General features: G+C 47.1%; 1 protein-coding gene across 1 annotated transcript in view; it reads right to left on the bottom strand.

Moving 5' to 3' along the window:
• The window catches only part of top2a (DNA topoisomerase II alpha), a 23,492-nt gene extending 13,559 nt beyond the window's left edge, over window positions 1-9,933 (bottom strand). Inside the window, exons 1-20 of the mRNA XM_062532516.1 lie at window positions 9,767-9,933; window positions 9,132-9,278; window positions 8,609-8,699; window positions 8,329-8,392; window positions 7,644-7,789; window positions 7,007-7,104; window positions 5,893-6,105; window positions 5,258-5,431; window positions 4,830-4,931; window positions 4,538-4,675; window positions 3,954-4,092; window positions 3,606-3,763; window positions 3,262-3,387; window positions 2,969-3,079; window positions 2,520-2,625; window positions 2,189-2,298; window positions 1,685-1,777; window positions 1,158-1,272; window positions 676-797; window positions 218-366 (exon numbers count right to left, since the gene is read on the bottom strand). Of these exons, the coding sequence (XP_062388500.1) occupies window positions 218-366; window positions 676-797; window positions 1,158-1,272; window positions 1,685-1,777; window positions 2,189-2,298; window positions 2,520-2,625; window positions 2,969-3,079; window positions 3,262-3,387; window positions 3,606-3,763; window positions 3,954-4,092; window positions 4,538-4,675; window positions 4,830-4,931; window positions 5,258-5,431; window positions 5,893-6,105; window positions 7,007-7,104; window positions 7,644-7,789; window positions 8,329-8,392; window positions 8,609-8,699; window positions 9,132-9,278; window positions 9,767-9,793 (2,429 nt within the window). The 5' untranslated portion in view covers window positions 9,794-9,933. The remainder of the gene's footprint in view (window positions 1-217; window positions 367-675; window positions 798-1,157; window positions 1,273-1,684; window positions 1,778-2,188; window positions 2,299-2,519; window positions 2,626-2,968; window positions 3,080-3,261; window positions 3,388-3,605; window positions 3,764-3,953; window positions 4,093-4,537; window positions 4,676-4,829; window positions 4,932-5,257; window positions 5,432-5,892; window positions 6,106-7,006; window positions 7,105-7,643; window positions 7,790-8,328; window positions 8,393-8,608; window positions 8,700-9,131; window positions 9,279-9,766) is intronic.
• Window positions 9,934-10,000: the final 67 nt, after the last annotated feature.

The raw sequence follows: 10,000 nt of genomic DNA, 5'->3' as shown, positions 1-10,000 counted from the left end.
TATTTACTAGTGCAGAGCCCGTAGATGTGCCATTTTTTATTCGTATAACATGAAATTGCACTGCACACACTCATGCCGTTAGGATGACACCCACCAAATTGCAGAGCAGTCGGAGTTGAGTGGTTCTAGAGTTATGCGTGGAACCCCTGTAAGCCCTTTTCCTAATGTGGACACGTGTGTGTGTGTGTGTGTGTGTGTGTGTGTGTGTAAATCTCACCTCAGCATGGTGAAGATGTATCTGGGGCTAGCAGAGTCCTTGCCTCCGTGTAGTCTGGTGCCAAACTGACCCAGGGGCTGCAGCAGATTCAGGTTGTTGCTGCCCACAAAGTTCTGAGCCAAGCCCACGATGGTCATCATCAGGGACATCTGAGAGAGAGGGGGAGAGAGAGAGACACACACACACACACACACACACGGGGAGAGGGTCAGTATTGTGTGTGTGAAAGTGTTGAATAGTGTGCGGCCTGCAAAGAAGATTAAGCAGAAACAGCTCGGCACTGCCTGGATGGGTTGGTCCTCTTGTGTGTGCGCGCTTGTGCGTGCGTGCGTGTGTGTGTGTGTACACTGTTCAGACGGATGGTTTTCTGGCCTAAGATGAGAGGATTGTCGGAAGTGTCATACTTCACATGTCCTTGTCATGTGTGTGTGTGTGTGTGTGTGTGTGCTTGTGCTCACCTCGCCATGGTGGTAGGCGGACATCTCGGCCACAGAACCGGCCAGCTGGGCCACCTTCACCTCCCGCTTATCGTTCCTCTTCAGGCAGCAGAACATCACCTTCCTCTGGCCCGGCTTCAGCCCTGAGAGAGAGGGGGAGAGAGGGAGAGAGAGAGAGAGGGAGGGAGAGAGAGGGGGGGGGGGAGAGGGAGAGAGAGAGAGGGAGAGAAAGAGCGAGAGAGAGGGAGGGAGGGAGGGAGAGAGGGAGGGAGAGGGAGAGAAAGAGCGAGCGAGAGGGAGGAAGAGAGAGAGAAGAGGGTAGAGGGGAAAGAGAGGAAGAGCAAGAGCAAGAGAGAGAAGAAGCGAGGTAATTATCCAGAAGAAACCGATGAAGACGATGGAATTCCCAAAGTGCCCTCAGTCCCAACGTCCCAAGCGGCCACCCCACCCCCACCCCACCCCACCCCCACCGGTCAGCCCAGCGCTGCCCAGCGGCTACTCACCGTCCACCATGCAGGGGATGGAGCGCTCGTTATCCGAGTTGGAGAACTGCACCAGCTCCTTGTTGACGAAGTCGTGGTAGGTCAGGTGTGCAGTGCTCTGGCCGTACAGGTAGTCCTGTGTGTGGGGCAGGGAGGGGTCAGGTTAAGGCCGGACACACACACACACACACACACACACACACACACACGTCTATGGCTAGCACTCCACCTATCAGATTGGTCAATGAGGCCGATGGCCACTGGCCGATTCGATATGTCAAATCGGCCAAAATGAACGCTGACTGCTCCTCCGACTGACTGATGACTGTGCCGGACGCACCTATTACAGTACATCCTTTGGGTTAATGGAAAATAACACTATGCATCCTTTCATAAACTTACATGATCATGTATTTAACAAAATTAGTACACTTGTATGTCATTTGTGCATGACCATGTGTTTCTGTGTTGTGCAAGTGGTTGTGTGTATGCGTAGGTGTTTGTGAGGGCTGATCTCTGTGTACGTGTGTGTGTGTGTGTGTCCTTACCTCTGGCAGGTTGTGTTCTCGTCGCTGGCGTCTGTTGACCATGAAGCTGGTGAGCCACTCTTTGCGCTCATCAACCTTCTTCCTACTAAAGGCCTGCAGGGGGCGACAGAGCACCGATTACTCACACACGTCAGAGCCCAACACACCTCACCGATGATCCCCATCCTCAACAGAGCCCAAACAGACACACACCCAGGTTTTAATGGGGACGTTTTTTTCCCTAAAACATTGTTTCTTTCTACTTATTTTATGCATTGTTTTTAGTCAAGACCTTTTCAATTCAATTAAAAAAAACTTTATTTATCCCTGAGGGGCAATTTCACAAAACCTGTGCATCCCTAGGCCCCTTTTTATCAACTGTCTGGCCCAAACCTGACTTCTTGCCATGTAAAGCGCTTTGGGTCAACTCTTTAAATGTGCTATATAAATAAAAGTGACTTGACGTGTGTGTGTGTGTGTGTGTGTGTGTGTGTGTGTGTGTGTGTGGTAAGGTGGTGAGCTCACAAGGGTGATGGCCTCGTCGTCTTGCGGGCCACTGTATTTGAAAGGGATGCGATGGCGGGCCATGTCGGAGAAATACTCCTTGGCCTCCTTCGCCGTGCTGGTACCCAAACCTGCAGACGAGAGACACACGATGACTGTGACAATCAACTATACATATAAAATATGAGAGAGAGAGATAGAGAGAGAGAGGGGTGCTTTAGTAAGAGTGAGTAGAAAAATAACCCACAGGCCCTAGGAGATTTTGTATAGATTCCACCAGTGTGTCACACACACAAACAGAGAGGACTGCTTACTTGCGGGGGTGGACTACCACAGGCGTTTGAGAACAAACCTTTGTAGTACTTGGTCTTCCAGGACTTGTAGTTGGCGGTCTTGTCCTTCCACTCCTCGTACTCGGGGATGCTGTAGAAGGACAGCTCGTCCTTCTTGTGGCTCACCTGCACAACACACACATGCAACGCTCACCGTCAACAACACACACACGCAACACTCACCGTCAACAACACACACAACGCTCACCGTCAACAACACACACACGCAACACTCACCGTCAACAACATACACAACGCTCACTGTCAACAACACACGCAACGCTCACCTGCGCAACACACACAACACTCACCGTCAACAACACACACAACACTCACTGTCAACAACACACGCAACGCTCACCTGCGCAACACTGTTGCTGTTTATTAGAGGTTAATATAGATATACATTAAAACCACACAGGCTGTCTAACACACACACACACACACACACACACACACACACACACACCTTGATGATGGGAGTGATGAACTCCTCCAGGAAGTTGTGGCGCAGAAGAGAGGGCCAGTTGGTGTGGATGAAATTAATGAGGAGACCCTTGATGTGAGATCCGTCCAGATCCTACACACACACAAAATCATTAGCGAATATCGTAATTTTCTGTAGAAGATGGAAAAAGCCACCCAACATATTAACCACCAACACGCAGCATAAACAAACATTAGCTATTTATTTCTGATAAATAATTTAATAATAATCACTAGATCCCTCAGTGCAAGGATCACACACACACACACACACACCTGATCTGTCATGATCATGAGTTTGCCATAGCGCAGGCTCTTGAGTGACTCGGGGTCACTGTAGTTCTTCTTGTACTGCAGCCCCAGGATCTTAATCACGTTGTTGATCTCAGCGTTGTCCATGATCTAGAATACACACACACACAGACAGACTCACAATGTTACTGCGTTGTATATTCATTGCTCTCTGCATTACAGCAAACTCAACTGAATACACTTTTGGTCCCATTTAGGTACTTTTGACCGAAGTGAAAAGTTTGCAGACATGAGGTTGCCTCATGAGTGTTAAGACCAGAGTCAATGGACCACTTCATTCCTTCCTACACACACACACACACACACACCTGTTTATGGGTGGCCTCCCGGACGTTGAGCATCTTTCCCCTGAGGGGGAAGACTCCGTAGCGGTCGCGGCCGACCACGCCCAGTCCCGACACGGCCAGAGTTTTGGCCGAGTCTCCCTCCGTCAGAATGAGCGTGCAGCCGTTGGAATTCTTACCACCTGACACACACACACACACATACAGATAATAAATCATTGGGCTGAAAACAAGGTTATCAATATTCTACTGCCATGCTGAGCCACCAGCAGCCATAGGGGGGCGGTGAGGGGGCAGCAGCCATAAGGGGGTGGAGAGGGGGCAGCAACCATAATGGGGTGGTAGGGGGTGAGGGGGGTAGTAAGCGGGTACCTGCATCGTTGGCGTCATCCAGCTTGGGCACGCCCTTGATCTTGGTGTGCTTGACGGCGGAGCACTTCTTGTTGAGCTGCGTCTGGGCCTTAAACTTGACCCAGTTCATCACACTCTCCACGATGCCACAGTTGGTCGCCTGAGGACGCAACGCCACACACAGGAACAACAACATCACACACATGTACAACATCACCACATAGGCACAACAACATCACCACACTGGAACAACAACATCACGACACAGGAACAACAACATCACCACACAGGAACATCCATCACAACACAGGAACATCCATCACCACACAGGGACATCCATCACCAAACAGGAACATCCATCACCACACCGGAGCAACATCCTAGTTACACAAACACTACTGAAGTGTGTGTGTGTGTGTGTGTGTGTGTGTGTGTGTGTGTGTGTGTGTGTGTGGGTGGAGAGCGGTCCTAACCTGCTTGATAAACTTGTCAGTGAGGGCACAGGTGGTGTGTGTGTGTGTGTGTGGAGCGGTCCTACTCCTAACCTGCTTGATAAACTTGTCAGTGAGGGCACAGGTGGTGTGTGTGTGTGGAGCGGTCCTAACCTGCTTGATAAACTTGTCAGTGAGGGCACAGGTGGATCCGAAGTTCTTCTGCTGCAGGGTCATGTTCTCTTTGGTCTGGGAGTCGAAGCTCGGGTTCTCAATCAGACAGTTCACAAACAGCCAGATGTGGTTCTTCACCTGTACACACACACACACACACACACACACACACACACACACACACACACACACAGATTAATACACACTTCTCTTATTGTTACATTTATTAAAATTGTTACATAAATAAAATTCTACCATCTCATTGGAGTTTGCAAGTTGACCCCAGACTGACCTGGAAGGGCTTAACGGCCACTCCTGCCTTGTTCTTCCTCTTGACCACCTCGATGAGCTTGGACACCACCTGGTCAGCCACGTAGTCGGTGTGCCTGCCACCCTGCACAACAACAAACAAACACAAACACAAGCGCTTCAGCCATGTCCGCTTCTTCCACACGTCGATTGGAACAGCCAATCACAACTCAACAAGCTGAGGTAAGGAGAACTACTCTGTGGGCAGATGCAGACACACAGACACACACCACCTCTGAACCAACAGCCACACACGAACACACAAAACACCTCTGAATCAACAGCCACACACACACAGAGACCTCTGTGGTGATGGCCTTCCGACTAATGGCCAGGTGAGCACAAAAAAAAAGACAATCAGGTCTACACACACACACACACACACACACACACTCTCACTCTCTCTCTTACCTTGGTGGTGGCGATGCTGTTGACGAAGCTGACTTGCTGGAAGCCCTTCTCGCTCATGGTCAGGCAGACCTCCCAGCGCTCGTTGACCACCTCGTGCACCACGGCGAGGGGCTTGCCCGTCTCGTCCGTGCGGTCCTTCAGGTACAGGTCCACGTAGCTGCGGAAACCGCTCACCTGCAGCACAGTGACACAGAACAGGATTAATAATAATAATAATAATAATAATAATAATAATAATGTTTATTTTATACAGCATCTTTCTCAAACCCAAAGTCGCTTAAAGTTTAATAACAAGATTAACAACAACAATCTCCCACCAACTCATGTGTGTGGTACGTGCTCTTGTTTTTGTTTTGTTGTGCCAAACTGATAAACAGCATAAGCACATGAACCAGTGCATTACCAATTGTACTTACTAATGTCAAATAGAATTGCTACACAGTACACACATACGTCTGTCTCTGTGTGAGTGAGTGAGTGAGTGAGTGAGTGAGTGAGTGAGTGAGTGAGTGAGTGAGAGTGTGTGTGTGTGTGCGCGCGCGCGCGCGCAAGTTTACTAATGTCAAATAAAACTGCTACACACACGCCTGTCTGTCTGTCTGTGTGTGTGTGTGTGACGTGAGTGGTGTTCTCACCGGGAGTCTCTTGCCGTTGAGCATGACCTTGACCCCCTTGGAGGCCCCGGCGATGTCGTAGGCCCGGCGGGTCATGAGGGCCACGGTGTCCCGGTCCAGAGACTGCATCTTGAACTTGGTCAGGTCCGGCTGGAACGTGATGCACGTGAAATCGTCGCCGTCAAACGGCTTGATCCGTGACTCTCCCGCACGCCCCATGTTATCATACCAGGTCTGGAGAGGGAGAGGGACAGAGAGAGAGAGAGAGAGAGAGAGAGAGAGAGAGAGAGAGAGAGAGATATGACTTTATAATCAGTACAACTGATCAGTCAAGAACTTCATTTCAGATTCCTTTTGCAGGTTGCAAAATAAGTACAATACTGAGACAGCCCTCAACACATCTCATAACTAGCAAACAAGCCAAGAGGGAGCACCTCGTAACTAGTACCAAACAGTATAGAGTGAGCACTTCGTAACTACCAAACAAGCCAACATAGAGCTAGCCTGATTCTGCCTGTCTAATTACTTCCCCTCAGTTTCCCTATAGTATTCCATCTGGAATGGCTTGATCCGCCCTCGTTTACTCTGGCAAGAGCACCTCTGTCCAACCAGTGAACAGAGGGCGTTCCTGAGAACGATTACAATTAAGTTGCAAGGCTATCGTTATCGTTGTGTCCCCCATGGTTAACATGCATCATTACCAAACTTTAATAATTGAACTCCAATGATGTCAAACTTCAGACAAGCGTCCACTAACCAGGAAATACACATTTGCCAATGGATCTAGGCCATCTCTCTGCGAAGTCAGAGATTATGCTCTCCAGGCTGAGAGAGAGCACCTCGTAACTACCAAACAAGCCAAGAGTGAACACTGTTGAGTGAACACTGTTGGCTAACTAGCAAACAATGTAGAGAGAGCACCTCGTAACCTAACAATGTAGAGAGAGCACCTCGCAACTACCAACCAATGTAGAGTGCACCTCGTAACTAGCAAACAATGTAGAGAGAGCACCTCATAACTACCAAACAATGTCGAGAGAGCCCCTCGTACCTAGCAAACAATGAAGAGAGCACCTTGTAACTAGCAAACAATGTAGAGAGCGCACCTCAGTGTAGTTGGAGTCTAGGTCCCTACCTGTTTGAAGCTCTGCTTTGACTCCCTGCAGGCTGTTTCCACAGTGAACTTGGTGCTGAAGATGTTGCACAGCTTCGCCCCGAATCCGTTACGGCCGCCTGTAGGTGCAGAGACATCACCACGGTTAGTTACCAGAGCAAAACACAGAAGGGATGAACGAAAACAATTCCAACAGCTAATGACATATTTTTAAAAACAAAACGGTACAGATATATAAAAGGGCTGCATGCTTTGCATGGCACGATTGCTAATCTACCCTTAGATGATTACCGCAATTTACCTTTCACTATCAGACATCCCTTTCACTCACTAGATAACACTCATGCAAAGCCACTTAACAGGGAAATAAAGAAGACTAACACTACTATGCAATACCGTAATTAGCCGCAGCTTATTAAACTGTACTTTGATCTAGCAAAATTCCTGCAGCTATGAGGTTAATACACGGGGGCAGCTAATATGATATCAATGTGGCATAAAACACTATCCTGCAGCTTATATACAGTACAAAGCTGCTAATACACAGATGTTTAAGGTAACAATGACAGACAGTATTTCTCCCTCCATCCCTATTCGTGCTGTCGCCAGTAGCTACTGCGAGGATTGTGTTCGCGAGCGGGTAATTCCGAACACTCACCTGTGACCTTCTTCTGGTCGTCGTCATAGTTACTGGAGGTGAGGAGCTGTCCGAAGATGAGGGCGGGCACGTACACGTTCTCCACCTGGTGCATCACCACGGGGATGCCCTTACCGTTGTTCCACACGCTGATGCTGTTGTTCTCCCTGGAGAGGAACAACAACAACAACAACATTTAAAGGTTTGAAAGACAAATCCTAATTGTTGATGTTTGAGGACACTCATGCAAAGCCACTTAAAAGGGAAACAAAGAGAAACACTCAGTGTATTTTTTTTTTTAAATCACATTTATTCTACTGTTGTCATTATTGTTGTGTTGTGTTGTACAGCACTTTGGAAACCCTGTGTTTGCTTACATTGTGCTATATAAATAAAGTGGATTGGATTGGATTAATTTATGCAACACGAGATGTTTAAATGGTAACAACAACGACAGAATGTGTTCCTCCCTCCATCCTTATTCGTGCTATAATAATGGAAACTAGCCTTTTGGCTAAAATTGGGTGCATTTACATTTTCTGTGTAAAATGTCAATTAATGTGTACACTGTCCCTTTATAACAAATAGTTAATAATAATAATAATAATAATAATAATAATAACAAAAAAACATTTAAAGGTTTGAAAGACGAATCCTAATTGTCCTGATTTCCCACTTTCACATAAACTCCGCAGACCATACTCACCGGTCGATGTTGATTTTGATCATTGACATGGTCTTGTCTCGCTGCTTATTGTCAGCGGCATTCACTGTTGGAGAACAACAGGCTCATCATCAATTCAAATTCATCAAAGAGAGCGAATTTATAGTATACAGCTCCAACATCTCTAAATCCAGGCTGCATTCACCCTCGGGAAAATTGCACTCATTGATACACGTATTCTTACTGCACTTCTTTTTAAATTTGTCCTAGAACTGCTGTTAGGTTAGAATTGCTTTAAAAAGAGTGTACATCAGTCGCTCACCCAGGATCTCGTCAAAGATCTTGTAGAGACCCGGGACAAAGGTGATGTCTCTGCAGTTCATGCCATCCAGCTCGTCAAACACCCACATTGGCTACAGGGAGGTGAAAAAAAAGACTTCATGTTAAGACATCGCACATCATCAGGAAGTGCCTTTAAAGCCATTCTTTGCCACATCATTCCAAGGGAATGCAATATAAGCAATTTTTGCGGGAATATCTATTTGTTCATTTTTTTTTACCCTATTCACCCCATAATATATTCGTCTATAGACTTATGATGGGGCATAAAGAGGGTGATAACACACAAACAGCAGCTTATTGACCGGGTTGTCCACCCAGGTTGTGATCCAGGGGACACCCTAGATTTTATTTTTGCATGACAACCTTTTACAGCAGCCCTCTGATTTCCCTAAAAAAGGGGGTTTTGCCCCCTGGGTATAATGTCCAGTTCTCTAGTGTAAACCCATTAGTCAACGGAGCCGACTACAGTTTCCCTCCAGTGCCGTGGTCTAGTCCAGTCCTACCTGGGTGAGGGGCTCCACGGAGCCGATGTAGGTGTCGGGCCGGAGCAATATGTGCTCCAGCTGAGTCTTCTTCTGGTAGATTCGCTCCACCGACAGACGCTTGTCATCCTTCTTGGCTTTGCTGACGGCCTTGTTTTCAAACAGGTTCTGAAAAGTGACGATGCGTGTGGTGGAAAAATGGATGTCATTACACGGCGAAAGAGAGCAGATAATCAACACAAACTGCGAAGGCTTCACTGACATCAAAGCAATGTGCTGCTACACTAACGTTTGAACTGAACCACTAATGACACCATGCTGTGTTAGTTGCACCAGAAGTTAGCTAACTAACATTAACGTTACCGTTAGGTCATTAGCTAAATCTGAAACGATACAGTTAGCGTTAACATTATTAACATTAACTTAGCTGCTAGCTCTTTGTCAACTAGACGTCTAGACAACAGAAACAAACGACTGAGATGGTCAGATACCGTTGGCTTAGCATTGTGTCACTACACCAAAAACATTATTATAACGTAACTAGCCAACTTGGTGGAAATGCACAAAGTGAGGTTGATGAAAAATGCAACTTGTCAGTAGGCTAAGTATGGTGAAACGTTTGTGTACTCTTTGCAGGCAGGATACTATTATCTTACCTTAAACGGTGCTTCTTTAGCTGCCATCCTATAAAAGATTGTTCGCTGGCACACTCCGAAAATAAATGAGCTAAATAGGCTATTTGCGCTATTTTTCTTAAATATCCCTAGCTAGCTAGCTTAATTCTGCAGCGATGTTTCCCTAACCGACTTCTCCCTCCAGTTCCTGATCGTTTGAAAATTTTCGAAATTCGGAAACTTCTCACCCGCCAGAAAGATATCCAATCATGACGA

This window comes from Sardina pilchardus, chromosome 3, assembly GCF_963854185.1.
Source record: "Sardina pilchardus chromosome 3, fSarPil1.1, whole genome shotgun sequence".
Classification (NCBI taxonomy): Eukaryota; Metazoa; Chordata; class Actinopteri; order Clupeiformes; family Clupeidae; genus Sardina; species Sardina pilchardus.
Note: the sequence above shows the minus strand (reverse complement) of the source record. Positions and strands in the feature narration are given on the sequence as shown.